This window comes from Penaeus japonicus, unplaced genomic scaffold (genome assembly GCF_977035675.1).
Source record: "Penaeus japonicus unplaced genomic scaffold, GWHDUDI00000001_assembly GWHDUDI00000026, whole genome shotgun sequence".
Lineage (NCBI taxonomy): Eukaryota > Metazoa > Arthropoda > Malacostraca > Decapoda > Penaeidae > Penaeus > Penaeus japonicus.
Genome location: NW_028234428.1, coordinates 14,012,026 through 14,039,525, shown reverse-complemented (window position 1 = coordinate 14,039,525; position 27,500 = coordinate 14,012,026). Strand labels below are relative to the sequence as shown.

The 27,500-nt window shown below is 41.6% G+C and overlaps 1 protein-coding gene across 4 annotated transcripts in view; it reads right to left on the bottom strand.

Moving 5' to 3' along the window:
* LOC122253970 (A disintegrin and metalloproteinase with thrombospondin motifs like) overlaps window positions 1-27,500 on the bottom strand; it is a 221,941-nt gene that overhangs the window by 70,256 nt on the left and 124,185 nt on the right. For all 4 annotated transcript variants that reach the window (XM_086552005.1, XM_086552006.1, XM_086552004.1 and 1 more), the window contains exon 2: window positions 25,131-25,212. In XM_086552005.1, the coding sequence (XP_086408131.1) occupies window positions 25,131-25,208 (78 nt within the window). In that variant the 5' untranslated portion in view covers window positions 25,209-25,212. The remainder of the gene's footprint in view (window positions 1-25,130; window positions 25,213-27,500) is intronic.

Sequence of the window (27,500 nt, the reverse complement as noted above, 5' to 3'; positions counted from 1 at the left end):
ATGATGACTTTTGATGATGACTTTGATATCGAAAAGATTCTGTTGAGAAAACAAAGCAGCTAAGGCACACTGTTTTTGTTTTTTGTTTTTGTTTTGGTTTTTGTTTTGTTTTTCTTTATTCTGCGTTGTATAGAAAGATATTGAAATATGTGTATAGGAGGAAGATGAAGGGGAGGCTTGGTAATTATTTCTGGTATTGTGATTTGTGTGTGTGTGTGTGTGTGTGTTTCGCAAAATACCCAAACAAATACTTCATTCACTCACACTTGAAGGACAACTCGTACCCCATCCCTTCTCACCTTCCCCCCTCCCCTTCCCTCTTCCCCCTCCTCTTCCCTCCGTCTCCTCCCCTTCTCTCTCTCCCTTCCCCTTCCCCTTCTTCTTCCCCTCCTCTCTCCTCCTCCCCCTTCCCCTCTCCCCCTCCCTTCCCTCTCCCCCTTCCCCCTTCCCCCTCCCTCCTTCCCCTACTCCCTTCCCCCACCCTCCCTATCCCCTTCCCTTCCCCTCTCCTCCTCCCCCTTCCCTCTTCCCCTTCCCCACTCACCCTCCCCTCCCCCTTCCCCTTCCCCCTTCCTTCTCCCCCTTCCCCACTCCCCCTCCCCTCCCCCTTCCCCCTTCCCTTTCCCTCCCCCCCTCTCCCCCTCTCCTGTCCCACTCCCCCTTCCTCTTAGCACTTCCCCTCCTCTGTCCTCCTCCCCTCTTCTCCTCCCCCTCTCCTCTTCCCCTCTCCCCTTCCTCCTCTCCTCCTCCCCCTTCCCCTCTCCTCCTCCCCTCTCCCCCTACCCCTTCCCCTTCCCTCCTTCACCCCTTCCCCCTTCCCCCCCCGCCATCATAACGCCTTGGAACACACACAAAGACTCCATTGTAAAGCTTGCAAGACCCACGGTTGAGATGCGATCGTATTTGCTCGACCTGCGCCACAGTGTCATTGTTTCTATGTTTTCTTTTGTTTTGTTTTTGTCGAGTCTTGGAAGTTTTGTTTGATGTTCAGTGACTCGTGTGGGTTTTATATATATATATATATATGTGTTTTATTATTTGGCGTGAAGTGAAGGATAGTTTTAATTGCGTTATTTTGAAAGGTCGTGCGGGGTCGCTTGTTTTGAATAATGCGGGTGTGTGTTTTGAAGGTGTTTTCCGGGTCAGGGAGAGAGAAAGGGAGGGAGGGAGAAGAAGGGAGAGGGAGAGAGAGAAAAGAGAGAGAGAGAGATAGATAGATAGATAGAGAGAGAGAGAGAGAGAGAGAGAGAGAGAGAGAGAGAGAGAGAGAGAGAGAGACAAACAGACAGACAGACAGACAAAGAGGGAAGGAGGGAGAGAAACAAACTAAAAAATAGAGAAACAGACAGACAAACAAACAAGAAAGAGGTATCCTGTATTTAGGGTCACAAGAAAGTCCTTCACATCATCCGACCTCCCCCCCCCACTCCTTCCTTCCACCCCCCTACCCCCTCTCCCCTGCCATTCTTACATGCATAATCGCATGCATATGCATTCGCGCTCAATTAGACTGACAAAGTGAAAGTCCTTTGTTGTCATGAGATGATAAATGAATGATAACTGTAAAATTAAGGACAGAGAGAAAGGAAGAATGAGAGAGAGAGAGGGGGATATTGGAAAACAAAGAGAAAGAGAGAGAGAGAGAGAGAGAGAGAGAGAGAGAGAGAGAGAGAGAGAGAGAGAGAGAGAGAGAGAGAGAGAGAGAGAGAGAGAGAGAGAAGAGAGCGGGAGAGAAAGAGAGAGAGAAGATAAAGGGAGAGAAAGAGAGAGAAGATAGAGGGAGAGAAAGAGAGAGAGAGAGAGAGGATAGAGGGAGAGAGAGAGAGAGAGAGAGAGAGAGAGAGAGAGAGAAGGAGAAAGAGACAGATTGACAGACACAGAGATGGAGAAAGAGAGAGAGAGATAGACAGAGAGAGAGAGAGAGAGAGAGACAGAGACAGAGAAGGAGAAAGAGACAAATAGACAGAGGCAGAGATGGAGAAACAGAGAGATAGACAAAGAGAGAAGGAGAAAGAGACAGGTAGACAGAGAGAGAGATGGAGAAACAGAGACAGATAGACAAAGAGAAAAGGAGAAAGAGACAGATAGACAGAGAGAGAGATGGAGAAAGAGAGAGATAGACAAAGAGAGAAGGAGAAAGAGACAGATAGACAGACAGACAAGCATTCAGACAAACACCCAAACAGACAGACACACATAAGGACAAAGACCGCCATTAAGAGAATGACTGGAGGCTGTTGCAGTAATAACACTGACATATGTTTGCTTAATGAATACGCCACAGCTTTTGAAAACTTTAAATGTGATTTTCTACGAGCAGAAAATAATATGCTATGAATATGGTTAATTAACATGGAAGTAATTAAGGAAAGGAATAACAAACGCACACAATATAAGCAATATGTTTACACAGATAAATAGATAGTATGTTTGTGTATTTGTGTGTGGGTGCTTTTGTGTGTGTGTGTGTGTGTGTGTGTGTGTGTGTGTGTGTGTGTGTGTGTGTGTGTGTGTGTGTGTGTGTAAACATGCTTGTGCGCATATATATCCATCCTTCGCTAACGTAAGACAACAAAATAAGCAAAAAATAAAAATAATAAAACAATACCACACTTATCAACACCATAATAAAACTCAATCGCAAATCAATTCTCAATCCATTTTCTTCAACCAATCTCCCCTACGATACCCGGATGCAATACACGAACGCGTGACGTCATCACAAGACTAAAGCAACATCCAGAAATCCGAAAACCGTCGACCAGGTGAGAGGCGCGAATCCGGATGAATCCACGAACGGTTTACGTCACTCGTAGACGTTCTTCTCTTGCGGTAACTATGTCAGTTTCGAAGGGGGTGTGGGGGGAGTAGGGGGGTGAGGGGGGAGGGGGGGGGGAGATATAGTGGAGAGAGGTGGGAATTAGTGGTGTGTGGGAGAGGGGGAGAGGGGCAGAGGGGGTGGGTGGGTAAGGGGTGTCACGATTAGGTAATTATGTTTGATAATAATTCTTATTTTCTTTATACGTTTTTCTTTTTTATCCATTGACGTTTCTCTATTTCTTCGCTTTATTGGGAATTATATAAAACTTATACTTATGCAAAATAGTGATAAAATTTTTAAAAATGCATTTAAATTTTATAATATTTTTATCAGGCATCATATAATGTTTTATTATTATCATTATACGACAGGATATACGTGTGTGTTTGATGTATTTGTGTATGTGTTTGTGTGTGTGTGTGTGTCCGTGTATTTTTGTGCATATGTGTGCCTTTGAGTGTATGTGTTTCAGTATATGTGAAATTATGTATGTGTTTACGTGTATTCATGTGCGTTTGAGAGTATGTGCTTTGTATTTGTATATGTTTCGCTTATATCCATGTGTAAATGTTTCCCTTTGTGTGAACAAATATGTGTACATCTATGTTAATTTATTTGCATATTTTTTCATATAATTATGTCGGAGCGCGCCATGTTTCAAAAGAAAAAAAAAATGATTTTTTTTTTTTTTTTTTTTTTTTTTTTTGTCTTAACAGTCAACGCTGTTTCGCAGGCACATTGACACACAAATAGACTTTTTACTTATCATCGTCAGTATTTTCTTAGATTGCACATATCAACAGTGCAATGCTAATAGTCAATCGTACATTTTGAAAATTCAAATAGCTTTAAAATTCGTAGTGGAAGAGAGAACACAAAAAAATATATAATCAATACTTAATGTCTATCAAACTTTTATTATCTTTTTTTCTCTAGTCTCTCTCTTTTTCGTTTATCAATTTTCCGTCTACTTCCAAAAGTTTCTCCCATCTATCAGATCCTCCTCCCCCCCCCCTCTCTCTCTCTCTCCCTTCCCCCTCCCCCTTCCCCCTTCCCCCTCTCTCAGAATCAGCTGTCATGAATTTCTATGTCTATTACCTGCTCATTCTACCATCTGTCATGAACGAAACGTATGACGCCGCGGAAATAATGTGTGTGTATATATGTGTGTGTATGTGTGTGTGTGTGTTCGCGTCCAAGTGTGATCCTTATGGCAACGTGGCCTAAGGCTTATTTTGGTAAAGGTGATGTTTCTAAATGCGGGAATCTTTATAGACAGTGAAAGTGTGTTTGTGTGTGGGTGGGTGAGCTGGGGTGGGGTGGGGTGGGTTGGGGTGGGGTGGGATGGGGGCAGATGAGCGTGGGTGGGAGGGAGGAGGGAAGGAGCAAGAGGAGGAGGGGGAGGGGCAGGAGGAGGAGGAGGGGGAAGAGGAGAAGGAGGTATGTGTTGGAAGAAGGCTTGGGAGAAGAGGAGGAGGAGGAATATGCATTCACAGGTGATAATTTGAACAAGATAAAAAAAAGAAAAAAATATATATAGGTCGAGTTTTTTTCAGCAATAAAAGACGATTACGTATGCTTATGCGAGTAATTTGGATACACAGTTGAATTTAAATATTTTGTTTACGTTTTTTTTTTTCGGACTATCTTCACAATAAAAGAGAAGTTGAAGAGAAAGAGAGAAAGAGAGAGACAGAGAGAGAGAGAGAGAGAGAGAGAGAGAGAGAGAGAGAGAGAGAGAGAGAGAGAGAGAGAGAGACAGAGAGAGAGAGAGAGAGAGAGACAGAGAGAGAGAGAGACAGACAAACAGAGAGAGAGAGAGACAGAGAAACAGAGAGAGAGAGAAAGACAGACAGACAGAGAGAGACATGCACAAACAGACAAACAAACAAACAAACAAACACAAGAATCCAAAACGGCCCAACGAAGGAATCCAAAACGCGCTGGACCCAGTACCCAGCATGTGCACAAATTCGCTAATGCATAAAGAGACAGGAGGCTGCAAGGTTACGTTGATAATCAAGAGAATAAAAGGTTGCAACGCACCAGGATTTCGTTCAAGGTCGCTTGGGACCGACAGCTTCACTCTCGTCTTCACATACGGTTTTGCAATCTTCAACTTGCATTCGCTTTTTCGATCAATGTTGATCACTTTCTCTCGTCAATACGAGGCAAAAAGGAAAACCCGCTTTGATGGATAGTATAAACACAAACAAATAACAAAGACATTCTAGACACTTTTTTTTCGTGGATTTGTTTCATTATCAAGAGGTTTATTTTCCCTAAGGGTGAGCACGTCTAACCTCACCCATTCCCCCGGGGTTATGCCACTGGGGTTGTTACATACATGGTCCCTGAACCAGTGAACCGGAGTGCCTGTTGGGGGCGTGTTTAGGGGTACCCTGTGTGGGGGGGGAGGGGAGGGGAGAGGAAAAAAGGGGGTGGGGGTTTGCGGCTGTCTTGCTTTTGTTCTTTCTTTTTTCTTTTTCTTTTCTTTCTCTTTCTGGTTTTTATTTTCTGTATGTCTGTTTTTCTTCCTGTCTGTCTTTCTAGCATTAATTCTGTCTCTTTATCTGTCTCTCAATCTGTTTGTCTGGCTCTCTCTCTTTCTCTCTCTCTCTCATTTTTTCTCTCTTTCTCTCTCTCTATCACCTATCCACATATCTATCTGAATGAATATGGACAGAAAAACACATAGTCAGAGAGAGGGAGAGAGACAGAGAGAAAGAAAGAAAGAGAGAGAGAAAGAAAGAAAGAGAGAAAGAAAGAAAGAGAAAGAGTGAGAAAGAAAGAAAGAAAGAAAGAGAAAGAGAGAGAGAAAAAAAAAAGTAAAGAAAAAGGGAGAGTAAGATACAACAAAATAGCAAAAGAGAAAACAACAAAAACAACACCAAAGAGCGAAAGTAAGAAACAGGGGGATGGGGGGGGGAAGGGGGGGGGGCAGAGGGCGTCCAGCAACACCAACCAAACATGACCAAACACTCGCCGAAGTGTCTCCGATGATGAAAAAATAAAAGTCCCAAGGACCTTCAGCTGACTGACACTCCCCCCCTACTCCTCCTCCCTACCCCTACCCCTACCCTCTCTCACTCTCTCTCTCTCTCTCTCTCTCTCTCTCTCTCTCTCTCTCTCTCTCTCTCTCTCTCTCTCTCTCTCTCTCTCTCTCTCTCTCTCTCTCTCTCTCACACACACTCCTCCCCCTTTTTCCTCTCTTCCCCATTCTTTCTCCATTCTTTCTCTTTCTCCCTTCTTTCTCATCCTCTCTTTCTATTACCCCCTTCCCCCTTTCCTCTCCCCTCTCACTCTCTCTTTTCTTCTTCCCCTTCCATTCTTTCCCTCTTTCCCGTCCCCCTCTCCCTCCCCCTCCCCCTTCCTCCTCCCCCTTCCTCCTCCCATTCCCTACTCCCCTTCACCCTCCTTGCCCCTCCACCCCATCGCCCCCCCCCCTTCGTTATGGTGTAATGGCAACCATCGCCATCGTTCCTTTTTACGTAATGAACTCCTCCCCCCCTCTCCCCCTCCCCCCTCTCCCCCCTTCCCCCTTTCCCCTTCTCCCCCTCCCCCTTAGTCTTGGGCTTACTTGTGTGTATTCTTTTATTGTTGCTTGTCTGTTTTTTGTTTCGTTTCTGCTTCGTGTTTCCACTTCTGTTTTGTTTTTACTTATTTACTTAGTTATTCTTTGTCTGTTCCTACCTACCTATTTTTTTTTTTTTTTTTCTTGTCTATCTGTCAGTTCTCTCTCTATATGAGTTTATGATTCTCTCTCTCTCTCTCTCTCTCTCTCTCTCTCTCTCTCTCTCTCTCTCTCTCTCTCATTCACTTTCTCTGTACTTATCTATCTATCCATCTATCTACCCTCCCTTCCTCCTCTCTCCCAACCAACCCCCGTCATTCTCTCGCCTCATCTTTCCCCCTCCTTTCCCCTCCTTCACGTCCCCTCCCTCTGCTTCCTACCCCCCACCCCCTCTCTTCCCAGGGACACAGGGGCAGCGTTCTTGTGTTTCAGGGACGTTTGAACCCACCGGCCAAGAGTGACATTTCAATGATGTGAATGGATCACATAATAACAATGTTTAACGTTATGTCATCTTTGGAGTGTGTGAGTTTTGTGTGTGTGTTTGGGCTTGTGTGTGTTTGTGTGTGTGTGTTTGTTTGGGCTTGTGTTTGTGTGTTTGGGCTTGTGTCTGTGTTGTGATTTTGGGCTTGTGTGTGTTTGTGTGTGTGTTTGTTTGGGCTTGTGTTTGTGTGTTTGGACGTGTTTGTTGTGTGTGTTGTGTGTGTTTTGTGCGTGTGTGTGTGTGTGTTTGTTGTGTGTGTTTGTGTGTGTGTGTTGTGTGTGTTTGGGCTTATGTGTTGTGTGTGTTTGGACGTGTCTGTTTGGGTGTGTTTGGGCTTGTGTGTGTTTGTGTGTGTGTTTATGTTTGGGCTTGTGTGTGTGTTTGTGTGTTTGTTTGTGGGTTTGAGAGTGTTTGTTTTATTTGTGCAGTTTTCTGTATGCGTTCATGTGTACGTGTGTCTGTTTAATTCTGCATAACTTCCAGCCCCCAATTTAATTATACTTCCATATATGTCCCGTCAGCTACTCAAAATTCAACATGTTAACCTCCACTACAAAAAAGTCTAAAAATAATGATAGTAATAAAATGAAAATGAAAATGTTGATTAACACTTTCTTCCCGCTATGTTTTAAAGAATATATCTATCAATGATGTCCCTACAAATCGCTTTATACACACACACACACATACAAGCAAATGCATACACGTACACACACAACACCCGTACACATAGACATACATAAACCCGCATACTCAACACACGCACACAAGAGCAACAAACACACAACAAACACACACATAAAATCAAATACACACTCCGGCTTCCACAAATATGTACAACTGTGTGTATAATTGCAGCGTAAACAATGCAATGTATGGACGTAAACAAAATCATGTTCATCCAATTATACACGTACATAATTTCCGAAATCAATCATTCATTTTTTTTTTTTTTTTTACCACGTGACCAAAGTGACGTAAATTCGGAAAGTGAAACCTGTTTACGACGCAATCGTCTGTTTGTTTATTCCGTTTCGTGTTTTGTATTGTTATATTTCATACTTTTTATTTTCTGTCTGTTTGTCTCTCTCTCGCTCACTCTCACTCCCGCTCACTGTTTCTGTTTCTCACTCATTCTCTCTTTCTCTCTATCTCTCTCTCTCTCTCTCTCTCTCTCCCTATCTATCTGTCTATCTCTCTTTCCATCCGCTTCCTCTTTTCCCTTTCCTTTTCTACCCTCTCCTTTTCTCTTTCTTTCTCCCTCTCCTTCCCTCTTTCCTTCCCCCGTTTCCTTTCCCTCTTCCCTTCCCCCGTTTCCTTTCCCCTCCCCTTTTACTCTCCACTTTCCTTTCCACCCTCCCCTTCCTTCTTTCCTTCCCCCGTTTCCTTTCCCCTCCCCTTCCCCTTCCACCTTCCCTTTCCCCCTCCCCTTCTCCCTCACCTTTCCACCCTCCCCTTCACCCTCCTCTTCCCCCTCCCCTTTCCCGGATTACCCTCCCCTTTCCACCTTCCCCCTTTCCCCTCCCGACCCTCCCTCCCCCTTCCCCCTTTCCCCTCCTAACCCTCCCCCTTTCCCCTCCCTGCCTTCCTCCCATAAGCAATATATGACATGACACTTTCTCATGCTAGAGATTAAGCAGATATAACCATGACATGAACATTATCTTAAGTGAAATATATAAAAAAAACTGAAAACTATGAAACGTTGTGATTTTGAAGATTGTGAAATGTGCATGTTTAAAAATCGTTTTCTTCTTCGTCTTCTCCTCCTTCTTCTTTTTCTTTGTCTTCTTTTTTTTTCTTCTTCTTCTTCGTCTTTTTCTTCTTCTTCTTCTTGGCGGGGGGGGGGGGTGAATGAAGATGATATGAGGGTGTGACGAACGAGGAAGCAGAAAAAGAAAAGAAGAAGAGGAGGAGAAAGAAGAAAATGAGAAGAAGAGGAGGAGGAAGAAAAACAAGAACAAGAACAAGGAGAAGAAGAAGAGGAGGAGATGGAAGAAGAAGAAGAAGAGTAAAAGAAAAAGAAGAAGAGTAAAAGAAAGGGAAGAAGAGGAGGAGGAGGTGGAATAAGAATAAAAAGAAGAAGAAAAGAAAAAGAAAAAGAAAAAGAAAAAGAAAAAGAAGAAGAAGAAGAAGAAAAAAAAAATTACCAGAAAATATATGAAAAAAAAAGAATTGGAAGAAATATTATGTCAGGTCGAAATGCTAATAATGACCTTCAGTAGGTTGTTAATATAATTAAAATTCCGACATGATCTTTGGTCGTGTTGTTGTTGTTATTATCATGATCATTAGTATCATTGAAAATATCGTCATCAATATTATCATTATGAATATCATTGTAATTATTTTTGTTAGCATTATCATCATTATCATTATTATAATTTCATAATCGTTATCATTGTTATCCTTATTATCATCATTATTCTTATTACTATTATAATTATTATCACCATTACTATTACTATCGCTATCATCATTTTCATCATTATCATCATAATCATCATTATCATCATCATCACACACAGCTCACCACATGATCTTCCAACATCAACCGACTCATTTCTTTTCTCTCTCTCTCTTCTTCTTCTTCTTCTTCTTCTTCTACTTCTTCATCTTCTTCTTCTTAACCAGACAACTTTGGGGTCAAAGTTCATCCATGAAGTTATGCGTAATTTACAGAGCCACGCAGGTCCCTTACCCCCCCTCCCCTCCCCCTCCCCGACACCTCCTCCCCTTCTCCCCTCACCCAGGACTCCTATCCCCCCCCCCCTATCTACCTCTCAGCACCATCTTTTATCTTTTCTGTTCCTATTTATCTATCCATGTATCTATATCTTCCTCTATCTTATATGTATTATCTTTTCTAATCGCTAGTTATCGAGTCTATACTTTTATTTGTAATTTATTAGAATAACTTTGTATTCAAACCTTTATTATTATTATGTGTGGAAAGAGCGAGTGATAGAGTGAAAGAGTAAAAAAATTAGGGAATGTGTGAATGAAGAAGTCTGTATGTGAATGAATGAGGAAGAGAGAGAGAAGATAGATAGATAGATAGATAGAGCGAGAGAGAGAGGGGGAAGGAGGGAGGGAGAGAGAGAGAGAGAGAGAGAGAGAGAGAGAGAGAGAGAGAGAGAGAGAGAAGAAGAGGAGAGAGAGAGAGAGAGAGAGAGAGAGAGAGAGAGAGAGAGAGAGAGAGAGAGAGAGAAAGAAAGAAAAAAAAAGAAAAAAAGAAAAAAGAAAGAAAGAAAGTGTAAGCTAGTGAACGAGGGACAAAAAAATAGAGAGAGAAAGAGAGAGAACAAGTGAATGAAAAATGAGAACTAAGAACCAAGTGAAGGAGTGAAGTGTGAGCGAGTGTAAGAATAAGAAGTGAGTGAGAAGGGCAACTCTCTGACCTTCACTCTCCAGGTATATGCACCAGAGCCAGCACGTCCTTATCTCTTTTTTATCTTTTTTTATCTTTTTTCAATCTTTTTGTGGATCTCAGCATTTCTTGGGGAATTTTTTTAAAAGGGTTTTATTATCGATGTTTCAATGAGGGACCGAGATGGAGTCCGGTCGCCTTGCCTTTTTTCCGTTTTTATTTCTCTTCTTTTCTTTCGTTTTTGGTTCTTATTTATTTTCTTTCTTCTCCTTCTTCTTCTTCTTTTATTTTCCTTCTCTTTTTGCTGTTCCTATTCCTTTCTCATGCCATTCTCCTCCTTTCCTCATCTTCAACTTCTTCGTCTTCTTCTTCCTCTTCCTTCCCCTCTCCTATTTCGTTTTCTTCTTCTTCTTCAGAGAGGGGAAGGGAGAGAGAGAGAGAGAGAGAGAGAGAGAGAGAGAGAGAGAGAGAGAGAGAGAGAGAGAGAGAGAGAGAGAGAGAGAGAGAGAGAGAGAGAGAGAGAGAGAGAGAAAGAGACAAAGAGAGAGAGAAAGAGAAAGAGAGAGAGAGAGAAAAAAAAAGAGGGTAAGGAGAGAGAAGGAGAGAAAATAGAAATATCCTGAATGGAGCTTTCCCTCCTCGACGGCTATATCGTGTTTGCACCTGCTACCAGTTGGTCAGAAAGGCTCTCGTAGACTCTCGCTCGTGACTGAGGGGTCGTTCTTGCCCCCCTCCCCTCCCCCCTCTTCCTTTCACCCTTCCCCCTCCCCGCACCCGCCCTCCTATTCTCTCCTCCCTACCCTCCCTCTCTCCTCTCTCTTTAATCTGTTGTTAAAGATTGTTTTTGTTTTGTGATTTAATGGTGGTTGTTAAGAGGATTGAGTGTGTGTGTGTGTGTGTGTGCGTGTGTGTGTGTGTGTTTGTGTGTGTGTGTGTGTGTGTGTGTGTGTGTGTGTGTGTGTGTGTGTTCTTATGTGCGTATTTTATATATATTTTTTTTTCTTTTGTGTGTGTGCAGGTTCTTATGACCGTATGTATGTGTATTTCTATGTGAGTGTTGTATGTTTTTTTTTTTTCAGACTGGCTGCGTATCCGTGTTAATGTGTTTGCAAATGTAGCAATCCGTAAATTAGCTAAGTCTGACAACAAAACGATGACATTTATCTTTAATTGACCAAAACCTATTTTCCATCCATTGCATTATCAGCTTTTCTCCCCCCCCCTTCCTCCTCCTCTTCCTACTACTACTACTCAATCTCCCCCTATTCCCCCTCACCACCTCTTCCTTCTCCGTACCCCCCTCACTTCCTCTTCTTCTTTTTCTTTTTCATCTTTTTCCTCCTCCTCCCTCTTCCACTCCCCAACCCTACTTCTCTTTCCCCCTATCCTCCCCCTATCCTCCCCCTCCTCCCCATACCCCCCTTATCCTCCTCCTCCCATAATACCCCCCTTTATCCTCCCCCTCTTCCCTCTCATCCTCCTCCTTCTCCCTCCTCCTCTCCCATACCCCCCACTTACCCTCTCCTCCCCTACCCTTACCCCTTCCCTCCTCCTCCTCCTCCTCCTCCTCCTCCTCCTCCTCAGCCACACTCTCGTGCAGAAACTATTCCGTAATAACACTTCCGTGGCTCTTAAGTCAATGTGGTTCTGAAGTGTTGGAATGTTGGAAGCGCGCACCGACGGAGGAGTCAGCTGTTGGCAAGGAGGGATGGGGGTGGGGATGGGGGAGGGGGAGGGGGATGGGCGCGAGGGGTTGGCTTGGTTTTATTTCCACTTGGTATGGTTTTTTTTAGGGAGTGGTTTTTTTGGTCTTTTGTTGGCTTTGTTGGGTTTTTTGTTTTTTGGTGGTTTTTTGGTTGTTTTGTTTTTTGGTTATGTTTGGTGTTTTCTTGGTGTTTTTGTGGTGGTTTTTGCGGGTGGGGTTTTTTTGGTTGGGTTTTGTTTTTGATGGCTTTTTAAAATCCATTTTGGCGGTGGGGGTGGGTTTTTTGTTTTAGGCGTTTTTTTGGTTGTTTTTGGCGTGTGAGGAGAAGGGATACGGGAGGAGGAGGGGGGGAGGGAGTAGGGGAGGGGAAGGGAAGGGAAAGGAGGGAAACAGGGTGTAGGGGAAAGGAGAGGGTTGAGGGGGTGGAGGGAAAGGAAGGAGAGAAGAAGGAGGAGGAGTAGGAGGAAAAGGAAGGAGGGAAGGAGAGGAAAGAAGGAAGATGAGAGAGAGAGAGAGTGAGAGAGAGAGAGAGAGAGAGAGAAAGGAGAAAGGAGAAAGAGAGAGAGAGAGAGAGAGAGAGAGAGAGAGAGAGAGTAGAAAAAGAGAAAGAGAGAAAAAGAGAGACAGAGAAAAAGAGAAAGAGAGAGAGAGAGAGAAAGGAGAAAGAGAGAGAGAGAAAGAGAAAGAGAGAGAGAGAAAGAGAAAGAGACAGAGAGAGAGGGAGGGAGAAAAAAAAAGAGAGAAAGCGAAGACAAAAAGCGAGATCTTCTATCAAATCGCGAGACATGAGTGTAATTAGTCCGTTGTCTAGCAGTGGTGACAAGGACTGTCCCGTGTCCGTCCTGCCAACACCCCTTCTCTCCACTCACATAACTGCAGAAACACATTAACACATATCTCATTCTCACCCAGCTCTCTTGTCTTGGGGAGAGGAGGAGAGATGCGGCAGCAGCTGCGGGGTGCGGGTGGGAGGAGGAGGAGGAAGAGGAGGAGTGGAGAGGAAGGGGACAGGAAGGGGAGAGGGGAGGCCTCATCCGTGCCCGCGTCCTCCTAGGAAGGGGTGGATGGAGAAGCCGCCGCCGCCGCCGGGGAGGATAGGGGTAGAAGAAGAAGATGGAGACGAAGAAGGGGGGGAAGAAGGAGAAGGGGGATGAAGAAGAATGGAGGCGGGGACGTACCGAAAGAGCGACGACAGGGGAGGCAAGAAGACAGGGGGAGGAAGAATAAGTAATGATGATGATATAAAACGAGACAGATCAACGAAAAGCGAACAGAATCCCGCAAGCAAGGGAAGAGGAAAAGGTTTGAAGCAGGGTAGGGACGAGGGTATAGGAAAGGTTTTGATTTGAAGGCATTATGGGAGGGTTCAAGCGTGGGGGCAAGGAAAAAGACCCAGAAAACATAAAAATACGACGGGCACCTGTCCCAGTGAGAAAAATAGGAAAAGATAGAAAGGGAGAAAAAAGTAAGAAAGCAAAAGGAAAGAACAAAAGTAATCACAAACAAAACGAAACGGAGACACAAAGAAAAAAAGGGAAGGAGAAAAGCGAAACCAAAAAAGGGAAGCATGGACCTCAACAGAACTGCTGCTGGAAGTATTGCGGGGTTGCGAGTGAGATCTTGGAAGGTGTTTGAGAATATGTACAACGTGGGTGGGGGAGAAAAAGGACAAAAGGAAAAAAAGGAAAAAAAAGAAACGGTAAATTATGGAAAGGAGGGCGAGGTGGACGGGAGTGGTTGGAAGAGCGGAGAGAGGGAGGGAGTGAGTTGAGGGGGTGAGGGAAGGGGAGGGAGTGAGTGAGTGAGTGAGTAAGTGCTGCTGTCTCTCTCTCATCGTTCTCTAAGAGAGAGAAGGGAGAGAGAGAGGTGAGAGAGAGAGAGAGAGAGAGAGAGGGAAAGAAGAATAGAGAGAGGGGAGGGAGAGGGAGATAGAGAAAGGGAAGAGAGAGAGAGTTGGGAGGAAGGGAGAGAAGAGAGAGAGAGAGGTACGAGCGCGAGGGAGAGGAGAGAAGAGAAGATAGAGAGAGAAGAGAGAGGGGAGAGAGACGGTAGAGAGTAGAAAGGGACTAGAGAGAGAGAGGGAGATAGAGAGAGTGAGTGAGTTTTGAGAGGGAAAAAGCGATGGTATTTGATATGGGTGGAAATGTGAATGTGATTGGATGAGATTGGGATATAGGGAGAAAGATTGGGGGGGATGCGAGAGAGAAGAGGCAATGAGTGGAAGTTTGGTAGATAGATGATGGGTTAGGGCTGCGTCGCTCTCTCTCCTTAGAGAAGAGAGTTAGTGAGTTTGGAGTGATGAGTGGGTTTAGTTGAGTGAGAGTGTGAGTGACGTGGGAGAGGGAGAGAGAGAAAGAGAGAGAGAGAGAGAGGAGAGAGGGCGAGAGAAGGAGGGAGGGGAAGACGAGAGAGAGAGAAAGAGAGAGAGAGAAAAAAAGAGAGAAGAGGAAGGAGGGAGAGAAGAGAAGAAGGGAGAGAAAGGAATAAGATTAGAGAGAGTGAGAGAGAGAGAGAACACGAGAGGAGAGAGAGAGAGAGTGAGAGAGAGAGAGAAGAGAGAGAGAAGAGAAAGAGAAGAAGGGAGCAAGAAGGTGCTCGCACCTCCACTCGCACTCTCTTCTCTCGCTCTCTTCTTCTCTCTCTCTCTCGATCCTTCTCTCTCTCTCTCTCTCTCTCTCTCTCTCTTTGTTTTTTCTATCTCTATCTCTCTCTCTCTCTCTCTCTCTCTCTCTCTCTCTCTCTCTCTCTCTCTCTTTCTCTCTCTCTCTTCCTCTTTCTCTACCTCTCACTCACTCTCTCTCTCTCTCTCTCTCTCTCTTCCTCTCTCTCTCTTCCTCTCTCTCTCTCTCGCTCTCTTGCTCGCTCTCTCCTATGTTCTCCAAGCGCTTTTTAGATTTCGCTGAGTCATGAGCTAAGTGAAACTACTGTTGGTTTGCAAGTCTGCAATAGCTATATCGTGCAAGAAGGGAGAGGGGCAGGAAGGGAGGGGGAGGGGTCGGGGGGGCAGGGTTGGGGGGAAGGGGATGGTGTTATGGGAGAAGGGGGGAGGGGGGGAGGGGATTTTGGGGGGCGGGGGATTGCAGATTTTAGTGGGTGGTGGAGAATAGATTTGTTTTGGATTATAGTCACGATTTCTATATTGGGTTATTCATGTGGTTTATTGTTATTGATAATAAGATCCTATATTAAATTGTCGATATTCTCTCTCTCCTCATTCTTTCTCTCTCTCTCTCTCTCTCTCTCTCTCTCTCTCTCTCTCTCTCTCTCTCTCTCTCTCTCTCTCTCTCTCAATATGATGTAACTCTCCCGTACTTTCAACTGCCATTGCAGCTACAGGTAATGATATAATATTTCACAGTAATTAAAGTTCATTAAACCCAGTCCTGCATTAGCTACAAGATAATAAAAAATAAAGAAAAAAAAAATATATATATATGAACATATTTCCCCCCCCCCTTTTTTTTCGCTCGTTTTTAAATGGTTATTAATACTTTAATAGGAAAAACTTTTCGTAATCAAAAGGGTTTTTGGGCCAATTTTCAAAATTTGGGGGTTTCTTTTTTTAATTTACCCTTTTAGGGGTTTTGTCGGATATGGACACCAGGAAAGGGGGAAATGGGGTTTTGTACTTAAAAAAAATAAGAACAAATTGGGGGAGATATTTTCTGGTCCCTGGTTTTTTGGGTTGGGAATTTTTTTGGTTGTTGTTTAATTTTTTTTTTTTGTTGTTTTTTGATTTTTGTTGTTGTTTTTGGATTTTTTGTTGTTGTTCTTTTGTGTTTTTTTTTTTTTTTTTTTTTTTTTTTAGTTGATGAGAATTATTAGAATGGTTGTTATTGTTGTTTTTTATATTTTTTTCATCATCTTTTTAAACACCTTTATTTTTTCTCATTATTCCTGTTGTGTTATTATTATAAAAAAGACTAAAATGATAAGTGCTTTTTTTACTTTTGGGTTTTTAACAAATTTTTCTCTCATTTTTTGTTAATTTGATTCAAAGAATCAACGCTTTTGACCATCTCTCCCTCAAACAAACAAACAAACAAACCACAAATCCCAAAATCACCTTTATTTTCACCAAGATAAAAATGACGTCACTATCATAGGCCCCTCCCCTCTTACTTCCTTTTCCCGAGGAGAGGGAAACCAACCTATTTCCGGGATTTGATCCTCTGCTGGGGGATCTAGGCCCCATTTAAAGACGTTGTGTTTCTCTTTTTCTGAAGCAATTTATGGTCTTCGCGGGAAACTTCCCTGGGGGGGCTCTCACACTACGACCCAATAGGTTTTAAAACCTCATTTTTTTGTTGACACTGTATTTTGGTCTTTTTTTTTTAGGCTTGGTTACTTAATTACCGTTATTCTCTGGGCCAGCGGAGAGGAGGTGATATTTTTATTATCGTGATTGTTATTATAATCATGGTTGTTATTATGATTATGATTTTTTTTTTCATTATTATCATTTTTATAATCATTATCATTACTTTGTTATTATTATCCTTATCATTAGCCTCATTGTCATTTTCATTATCATCATCCTTATAATCATGATTATCATTACCATAATCATTATCATAATCATCATCATTCTCTTTCTCGTTCTCTCTTTCTCTCTATAAATCAATTTCATATGAATTAATCGTAACTCTTTATTCCACAAAAAAAAAACACAAAAAGAAAAAAGAGTCTTACGTAATACGAATAACTATACCAATTTCCTCAAGAACAAAACTAAGCATACACTCAAATGTTATAATTATTTCTTCACGCTCGTGTGAACAGAAACAGAAACACGATGTATACAGACGGTTCATACATTTGGGAGTATTGCTGGGCAGGCACAAACATACATATTCCAGGTTTTGGGGGCCCCTTTTTTTTTCTCCCCCACCCCACCCCCTTTCCTTACTTTTCTCCCCCCCCCCTCCCTCCTCTATTCTTCTCCACCTCCCCTCCCCCTCTTAGCCTCTACTTGTGCTTCTTCATGCAAAGAGGAGAGGGGAGGAGGAGGAGGAGGAGGAGAAAGAGGGGAAAGAGGAGGAAGAAGAGAAGGAGGAGAAGAAGAAAGAGGAGTATGAAGAGGAAGAGGAGAAAGAGAAGGGAGAGGGGTAGAAGGAGAAGGAGGAGAAGGAAGAGGAAAAAGAGGAAGAGGGAGAGAGGAAGAGGAGAAGGGAGAAGAAGAGGAAGAGGAGTAAGTGGAGAGGACGAAGGAAGAGAAGGAAGGAAATAAGAAAAGTAGACGAAAACGAAGAAGAAGAAGAAGGGAACTGGGGAGAGAAGGAAGGAAGGGGGGACTGGGTATATTTATCGTTCTTGTTTTGTTCATGAGGGCATGTGGGTATGAGTTTAATTGTCTCCATGATGTACGTGGGTAGAGGGTAGAGTGGGGATTAACAGGCGAACTGTAGAGAGAGAGAGAGATAGAGGGGAGAAAGACACAGAGAGAGAGATAGAGGGGGGGGGAGGGGGGGGATAGAAAGGGGGAAAGAGAAGGGAAGGAATGAAAGGAAGAAAGGGGGGGGGGGAGGAAAAGATAAGAAGAAAGGGCGGTAAAGAGTAAGGGGAAAAGAAAGGCAAAAAAAAGGGAGAACATAAAGAAAAAAAGAAAGAAAGAAAGGGAAGGAAGGGAAAGAAATGAGAGGAAGGAGAGAGGAGAGAGAGGAGAGATCAGAGATCACGATGCCATGCTTGAGATATAGCGGTTAACGGAGTTACAGAGAGAGGAGAGAGAGGTGAGAGGAGGGAGAGAGAGAGGAGTGAAAGAGAGAGGAGAGGATGGACGAGAGAGAGTGAGTAGGAAAAGCTTGGGCATGTACAGTATATATAGAGAGAGAAACAGATGCACTCAAACATCTATCTCCTCTCTCCCTCTCTTTCTCTCTCTCTCATTCTCCTACACACTATCTCTTTCTCTCTCTCTCTCTATCTATCTATCTCTCTCTCTCTCTCTCTCTCTCTCTCTCTCTCTCTCTCTCTCTCTCTCTCTCTCTCTCTCTCTCTCTCTCTCTCTCTCCCACACACACTCGTGCAACAGGTATCCCCTTTTCCCCCATACCCCGAGGTTGCATGGCCGGCATACTTGCATAGAAAGTCAGCCTCCCTCAACGCTTCGTCTCTGCATATTCCTTCTCTTTCTCCTTCTCCTTCTCCTTCTTCTTCGTAAACGTAAGGGGCAGGGGGAGGGGGGTATGGGGATAGTGAGGGGGGTGTTGTCAGGGAATTGGTTGGTGGGGGGTGGGGATTGGTAGGTGGCAGGTGAGGGGGTAGGGGGGGGGGTGGTTGGGGTGGGTGGGGGGGGGGGGTTGGGGGTTTGGGGGTGGGGGGTGGGTTGAGGTGTGGGGGGTGATGTTGTGGTGGTGTGGGTTGAGTGTGGTGTGGGGGAGGGTTGGGGGGGGGGTGGGGTTGAGGGTGGGTGGTGGTGGTGGGGGTGTGGGTGAGTGGTGGTGGGGGGGTTTGGAGTGGTGGGGTGTGGGGTGTGGTGTAGGCCAATTTGTTGGTGAAATTTTGGGGGTAGGCGGGCGAATTTTGAGGGGGGATTCTTGCTGGGGGGGGGGAGGGATTTTACCTTGTGAATGGGGGCGATGAGTGGGTTTAGGATGGAAGAGTGGAGAAGGGGGAGGGGAGGTGTGATATGATACAGTACGGGGGAGGATAGAGTAGGGGGTGACTAGGCCATCTTCTCGCATAAGGAACACACGCGGGCCTATATATTTTGGCTTAACTCCCCTTTTTTTTTATCCTTCTCTCTTTTTATTCAGCCCCGTCTACTTCATGTTCTCCCGAGCGAACGAAAATGACCACGGAAAGAAGAAAAAGAATTAGAAATGGATGAAAGAGAAAGAGAATTAAAGAAATGAAAAGAGAACAGAAAAAGAAATGTACTACAAATGAAAGATTAGGAAGTAAAGTGAGGAAGAGGAACAAAGAGAAAAGAGAAACGGAAGAAGAAAGAGAAAAGAGAGAAGTGAAGAAGAGGGAAAGAAAAATAAGACAAAGAAAGAGAAAATAAGAAGAAAGAAAAGAAGAAGCTCGGAATTGTGAAGAAACAGGGGAAAGAGATGAGTGAAGGAAGAAAGAAAAGAAACTAAAAAAAAAAAAAAAAAAAAATAGAAAAAAAAAAACAAAAAAAAATAAAAAAAAAGAAAGAGACTACCAATAAAAGAAAAAAAAAAAATTAATAAAAAAAAAAATAAAACAAAAAAAAAAAAAAAAAAAATAAAAAAAAAAAAAACAAAAAAAAAAAAAAAAAAAAACAAAAAAAAAAAAAAAAAAAAAAAAAAAAAAAAAAAAAAAAAAAAAAAAAAAAAAAAAAAAAAAAAAAAAAAAAAAAAAAAAAAAAAAAAAAGAAAAGAAAAAAAAAAAAAAAAATAAATAGAAAACAAAAAAAAAAAAACAAAAAAAAACAACAAATAACTAAAACCTAAAAAAAAAAAAAAAAAAAAAAAAAAAAAAAAAGGAATAAAATAAGGGGAAACCAGAAAAAAAAAGAGAGAGAAAAAAAGAGAAGACATATAAAGAGGGATAGGGAAGAGAAGAGAAAGGGGGAAAGCAAGAAGAAGGGAAAGAGAGAAGAAAGATAGAGAGAAAGCGGAAAAAGGAAAAGAAAAATAAGAATGAAGAAAAAGAAAACGCGGAGAAGAAAGGAAGGGGAAAAGAGAAGGAAAAAAAGAAAACAAAAAAAAAAAAAAAAAAAACAAAAAAAATAAAAAAAAAAAAAAAAAATAAAAAAAAAAAAAAAAAAAATAAAAAAAAAAAAAAAAAAAAGAGGGAAAAGTATTGGAAGGAAGAGAAGAAGAAGAAAAAAGAGAAACGAAAATAAAAAGCAAGAAAAAAGAAGAAAAAAAATAAGGAAAGGAGAGAAAAGAAAGGCGAAAGGAGAGAGGGAAAAAGAGAAAAAGAGAAAAGAGAACAGAGAAGAGAAGACAAGAAAAAGAACACAAGAAAAGAGAATAGAAACAAAAGAGAAGGAAAAACAAAACCAATACCAACAAAACAAAACAAACAAACACAACAAAAAAACAAACACCAAAAAAAAAACAAACAGAACAACACAAAAACACACCAACACAAACAACACCACATTCAAAAAAAAAAAAAAAAAAAAAAAAATAAAAAAAAAAAAAAAAATAGAAAAATATGGGATATGAGGGAAAGAAACAGAAAGAAGAGGGGGAAGGGAGAAGGAAGAAGAAGAATAAGAGGAAGAAGAGAAAAGTAACAAAAAAAATTAAAAAAAAAAAAAAAAAAAAAAAAAAAAAAAAAAAAAAAAAAAAAAAAAAGAAAAAAAAAAAAAAAAAAAAAAAAAAAAAAAAAAAAAAGAAAAAAAGAAAAAAAAGACGAAAAAAATAAAGAAAAGAAAATAAAATAAAAGAAAAAAAAAAAAAAATAAATAAAAAAAAAAAAATAAAAAAAAAAAAAAAAATAAAAAAAAAAAAAAAACAAAATAAAAAAAAAAAAAAACAAAAAAAAATACAAAGAAAGAAAGGGAAAAGTGAAGAAACAATAAAAAAAAAAAAAAATAAAAAAAAAAAATAAAAAAAAAAAAACAAAATAAACAAAAATAAAAAAAACAAAAAAATAAAAAAAAATAAAAAAGAAAAACAAAAAAATAAAAAAAAAAAAAATAAAAAAAACGACTTAAAAAAAAAAAATAAAAATAAAAAAAAAATAACACAACAAATAAACGACAATCAAACCCCGTCCGTTTACAGTAAGTCTCCCCCCCCTGAGACGCAGCACCCGCCTTTAGATAGCATGTCCATTAAAAGGGGGGGAATAATGTATACGTGTCAAAACAGTAAAAAGCTTAATTTAAATGTAGTAAAGAGACAGAATTATGTAGAAAAAAATATAAGCTTAAAAAAAATAGGGGGACATTACCAAACCCCCTCCTAACTCGCCCAACCCCCCTTCTACTCCCGCACCCAGCATGCCGGGGAACCATCAATCCCCGAGAAACCACCACGAGAAAAAGAAAAAGAAAAAGAGTAAAAAAGTTATCTAAAATTATCAAAAAAAAATCAAAAAAAGCTTTAAGAAGTGAAAAAGAAAAAAAGCTAAAAGGAACCAGAAAAGGAAAAGTTAAAGCTTAAAGGGGGGAAAAAAGCTTAAAGCAGAACCCCCCCCAGGAAAAAATAAAAAGGAAAAAAAAGAGCTTTTTATAAGAAAGAAAAAAGAAAAAAAAAAAGAAAAAAAAGGCTTGGGAAGGGGAAGAAAAAAAATCTTAAAAAGGGGGAAAAAAGGGGGAAAAAAATAAAGTTCAAAAAACAAAGCTTAGAACCCCAGTCAAAAAAAAAGGGAAAAGGGTAGAAAATAAAAATAAAAAAAAGAGGAAAAAGAAAGCAAGAATAGAAAAAAGAAAAAAAAGAAGCTTAAAGAAACAAAAAAGAAAACAAAACAATGTACAACTTAACGCTTATAAAGAGGAAAAGGCGAGTGTCAATGATAAAAAGCTTATAGAAAGAAGATAAACAAGGGAACGAATAAAAAATAGAAAAATGGGGGTGTATGAGATACAAGCTTTTTATAAAAGTCGATCCCTGAACATAAACAACTCCTCGAAAAAAAAAAGAAAAAAAAAATAAAAAAAAATAAGAGGGCGTATAAAAAATATAAGGATGGGATAGGGGGATTCGGATTGAAAAGGGGAGATAGAAAAAGGAGATAGAGATTTGAGAATAGAAATGGAGGATTCTGATAGCTGAATTAAATCATGACCCTAAAGCGCTCTTTGCTTACGGGCGGGAGGAAAATTCCAGAGCAGTCGATGATCTAACTCTACGGTCGGCGCTCCGCGGCCCCGAACCTGAGACCGAGATCGTTGGCCGTCGTAATTGATGCGTTCGAAAAGGTTGGTTCGTTCGAAGAGTGTTCGTTTCGGGAGTGTGGTCGTTCGAAATGGGGTGTTCGTTCGAGAGTGGTGTTCGTTTTTTTTTTCGAGTTTTTTCGAGGATTGTTAGGGAAATAGAATTGTTTCGTTTTTTTGAGAGTGTTCGTTTCTTTTCGTAAAGATAAATAGGGTTGTTCGTTATTTTTCGTGGAGTTGAGAGTGTGTTAGGGTCGTGTGGCGTTCGAAAAGTGTTCGTTCGAGAGTGTTCGTTCGAGAATGTTCGTTTGAGAGTGTTCGTTCGAAAGGTGTTCGTTCGAGAGAGTCCATTCGAAAGGTGTTCGTTCGAGAGTGTTCGTTCGAGAGTGTTCGTTAGAAAAGTGTTCGTTCGAGAGTGTTCGTTCGAGAATGTTCGTTTGAGAGTGTTCGTTCGAAAGGTGTTCGTTCGAGAGTGTTCGTTCGAAAGGTGTTCGTTCGAGAGTGCTCGTTCGAAAGGTGTTCGTTCGAAAGGTGAGAAAAAAAATAGACGTATAGATAGAGAGAGAGAGAGTAAGAGAGAAAGAGAGATTAAGAACATGAAAAGAACGTTAAGACATTGCTACCAGAAAGCAAAGAAAACAAATAACAAAACAAAATTACCATATACATTTTATATACTTTATGCTATCATGAAAGACATTTATCTCAAAATATTTGATATCCTCCATCCCCTCGCATTTTTTTTCTTTTTTTTTTTAATTCAACCCTTGTCAAAATCGGACTTAGGTAATCCGGAACCTTGTCAAATCCGGACTTCGCTCATCCGAAAACGTCAAAATCCGGACTTCGCTTATCCGAAACCGTCAAAACCGGACTTCGTTAATCCGGAACCTTGTCAAAACCGGACTTCGTTAATCCGGAACCTTGTCAAATCCGGACTTCGCTAATCCGGAAACGTCAAAACCGGACTTCGTTAATCCGGAACCTTGTCAAATCCGGACTTCGCTAATCCGGAAACGTCAAAATCGGACTTCGTTAATCCGGAACCTTGTCAAAATCGGTCATCCCCAATCCCGATCCTCTGCAAATGCAACCTTGCAAGAAGCCACACCGCAAGAAGCAGTCTCCGACGAGCAGCTGCGGTCAGATGTTCGTTCGCTCCCCCGGTCTACTGTGCGCCCGCAACGCAACATTACGGTTGCAGAGGATCACGTCAGTGTTGTGCAACAGAACCATGGTTGCAACTTATGGGACCACATTTCTTTTCTCTTTTTTTTTTCTTTTTTTTTTTTTTTTTTGGTGGGGGATTAATATTTATCCTTTATCTTTGTTTGTCTTTCTCTCTGTCTATCTCTGTCTCTCTCTTTTCTGTCTCTCCCTTTTTCTCTCTCTCTCTCTCTCTCTCTCTCTCTCTAATATATATATCACATCTTTCTTCAACGCTGCTCCTCTCTGTCTTTCTCTCTCTCAATCTCTCTACCACCGTCTCTATATATCTATCTATCTACCTCCCTTTCTGTCTATCCATCTACCCATCCATATCAAATCATCTCCTTCCTCTACTCTCTTTTCTCCCTCCAAAATGAAACAGAAAAGAAAAAAACAGACACAAAAATTCGACATATAAAAAGTTCCAAGACGAAACGATTTCCTCCATGACAGTATGGAGAGTGTCACATGTCAGTTCCGGGGCGATGAGTGGTTTTGGCAGGAAGAAGAGGGGGAGGAAGAGGAGGGAGGAGGGGGAGGAGGAAGACGAGGGAGGAAGGGGAGAGGAGGGAGAGGGGGGAGAAGAGGAGGGAGGAGGAGGAAGACGAGGGAGGAAGAGGAGGGAGAGGGGAGGAAGAGGAAGAAGAGGAGTGGTTTTGGCAGGAAGAAGGGGAGGAAGAGGAGGGAGGAGGGAGAGGGGAGGAAGAGGAGGGGGAGGAGGGAGAGGGGAGGAAGACGAGGGAGGAGGGGGAGGAGGGAGAGGGGTATGGAAGACGAGGAGGGAGAGGGGAGGAAGAAGAGGGGGAAGAAGACGATGGAGGAGGGAGAGGGGAGGAAGAGGAGGGAGAGGGAAGGCAGAAGAGGGGGAGGAAAACGATGGAGGAGAGGGAGGAAGACGAGGGAGGAGGGGGAGGAAGAGGAGGGAGAGGGGAGGAAGACGAGGGAGGAGGAAGAGGAGGGAGGGGAGTGAGGACACTGGCTGTGCAAAATGTTAAATAGACAAGAGAGAGAGAGGGGGAGGGAGTTAGAAGGAGAGAGAGAAAGAGAGAGAGCGAGAACGAGCAAGAGAGAGAGAGAGACAGACAGAAAACGAGAACGGGAGACAAATTAGAGAGAGAGAAAAAGAGATAGAGAGCGAGAGAGAGAAAGAAGGAGAGAAAGAGCTCTAAGCACAAAGACAACTCAGATGTCACACATAAGGAAGTGCAAATCGCAGGAGTGCAAATTGCAACTTGACAAACGGAAGAAATTACGTTTAAAAAAGAGGAAAAGTTACTCTCGCTCGTTCACTTGCCTCATCTTCCTGCAACGCGTCATTGCAACAGGAGTGCAACTTACACACTCCAAAAGAGGAATTAAGTATCAGAAAAAAAGAAAAAGAATGTTGCAAAGCTTTCATATTTTGGGGGGTTTTATTTTTAGTATCGACATGAAATTGCTCCCATTCTAACAAAACACATTCTCTGCTCCCCCACCCCCCCTTTTCCCATCCTTCCCCCTCTCCTCAACCCCCTTTCCCCTCCTTCCCCTTCCCCTCAATCCCCCCTTCCCCTCCTTTCCTCTCCCCTCTACCCCCCTTCCTCCCCTCTCCCCTCACTTCCCCTCCCCTTTTAACTATTGGCAGTGGTTCGATCAAAGGTTTTTGAATCTCTTGTTTTTGTTACTTTTACCATATATATAAAAGTCTATAGTTCTTTTTTCTTTTCTTTTTTTAATTTATGTATAAGATTTGTTAGATTAAAAGATATATAATTTCATGGATTATTATTTTTTCCACAAGGTACTTACATTTTTCTAATATAATTTTCTTCGGTTTGAACAGTGAATTAATATCACCGTATCCATCCTACTCTCTTCCCTCTTTTATCTAATTTCGTTCACAATCTTTCTTTCCCTTTCATTTTCCTACTGTTTTCCTTTTTTTCTTTTTCAACCCTTTTTAAAGAACCACATCTCTCTCTCTTTCTCTCTCTCTCTCTCTCTCTCTCTCTCTCTCTCTCTCTCTCTCTCTCTCTCTCTCTCTCTCTCTCTCTCTCTCTCTCTCTCTCTCTCTCTCTCTCTCTCTCTCTCTCTCTCTCTCTCTCTCTCTCTCTCTCGCTTTCAAAAGTAATCTATTGCTAATATTCTTATCATCTACATCTAAGCGTGAGGATGGCACATACCTGTTGTGTGTTGACGTGGGTGATGGCACTGGCAAGACAAAAGAGTGCCAGGGCTAAAAGGCATCGATGAGACCCCATTTTGCTGTGGAGGAAAAAAGGAAAAAATAAAGTTAGTTTTTTTTTATATTTTAAAATCGTTTGTTTCATTGTTGTTGTTTTTAATATTCATCTTATGTCTATTTTTTAAAGAATAAGATTTGTATTTTGAATTGTGTGTCGTTATTTTCCTCTTGATGTAGTATTTATAGGTAACTGTATGTATGTGTTTGTATTAGTTAAATTCTCTCTCTCTCTCTTTCTCTCTCTCACTCACTACTCTCTTACTTAATCTCTCTCTCTCTCTCTCTCTCTCTCTCTCTCTCTCTCTCTCTCTCTCTCTCTCTCTCTCTCTCTCTCTCTCTCTCTCTCTCTCTCTCTCTCTCTCTTTCTCTCTCTCTCTCCTTAACTTTCGCTCTCCCCGTGTGTGTTCGTGTATATGCATCTGTTTTATGACTCACACTCACTCTTGACCGCATGCAACCACAGCGAGACGTTTTCAAGACGCTGGCATTGATGATAGATAACATCGCAGTGTGAATATAATATCGGTTTATAATGATGAAATAAAATATACAGATAGTATGCGAAGGGAAATATGCAAGAGAAAAAGGGTTTGATTTGTTGCACTCTTGAATATTTGTTTGAAATATGTGCATACATATACAGGAATACACAGGAATACACACACATACACAGGAATACACAGGTATACACACACACACACACACACAAACACACACACATACACACACACACACACACACACACACACACACACACACACACACACACACACACACACACACACACACACACACATACATATATATATATATATATATATATATATATATATATATATATATATATATATATATAAACAAACATATACAAAAAAATCCATATTCCTCTTGACCTCTGAGTGTCGGCGAAAGAAGAATAAGTAAGAAACCGGAAAAGAAAGAAAGAAAAAAAGAAAATCGAAAATTTCGTATAATGCAACTCCAAACTTTTGTCACGTTCGGACGCACACGCAACTTGATCGCTCGTGGGACAGCTGTGTGCGTGCGTGTGCGTGTGTTTTGTGCCTGTGTTTGTATTTGTATTTGTGTGTGTTTGTGTTTGCATTTGTATTTATATTTGTGTGTGTGTGGGGGGTGGGGGGTGGGGGGGAGGTTGTTATTGTGTGTGTGTTTGGCTGTGTCTGTCTGTGTCTGTGTGTGTGTGTGTGTGTGTGTGTGTGTGTGTCTTTGTCTGTGACTGTATTTGAGTGCGTGTTTGTGCGTATATTGGAGTGCTTGCATTCATATTAATATGGAAGATTATTCATTCTTATTGCGTTTTCCTTTTCGAAGAAGAAAAGTCCGGGGCCCCGACGACGAAGCGGAAGCAGGAGAGAGAAAAGAGGAAGAAGAAGAGGAAGAAAATAAGAAGGAAAAAATTAAAAGGAGGAAGATAAGTAGGAGGAAGAGGGAGAATGAAAAGAGGGCGATAGCCGCAGAGGAAGGAGGTGGCACAGGAGCGAGAGAGAAGAAGAAGAAGAAGAAGAAGGAGAAGAAGAAGTAGACGAAGACGAAAAAGAAGAAAACGGAGAAGAAGAAGAGCAAGAAGACCAAGAAGAAGAAGAAGAAGACGAAAACGAAAAAAGAAGAATGCGAAGAAGAAGAAGAAGAGGAGGAAGAATAAAGAGCAGGCCAATAAGGACGAGAAGAGAGCGAGCTGGGCCAGTGCCAACCCGCGATGCAGCATTACCAACGTTCGGCAGCGTTACCATCCATCCCTTGCAGTGTTGCATTACGATCTTCACCTGATTGTCTGGCTGACCGAGAGCACTCGTGTCTGTCCGCTGTCTAGCTCGGGCTTCCTCGTCGGGGGCTATTTGTTTCGTCTTGTGTCTGTCTGTCTGTCTGTCTGTCTTGCAGGTCGGCTGATTGCAGAGTTGGTTGGCAGAAGGTGGGCGCCTTTCTGTTTTCCGGGCGTTTTGGTCTCGCTTCCAATGTGGATTAATTTATTTATTTCATTTTTATTTCTTTTTTTTCTTTTTTTCTTTTTTTTTTGGGGGGGTATTGCTTCGCTTGGGCGGAGATGGGCGGATGTTTTGGATTTTTTCTTCTTTCTCTCTCTCTCTCTCTCTCCTCTTTTGATTTTTGGTTTTGTTCTACTTCTAGTGCCGTTCCTTGTTTGATGTCTTCTTTTTCGTGTTCTTCTTCTATTATTAGAGTTTATTGGTTTGATATATATATATATATATACACAAATATATATATATATATATATATATATATGTATATATATATATATATATATATATAAAAATATTATATATATATA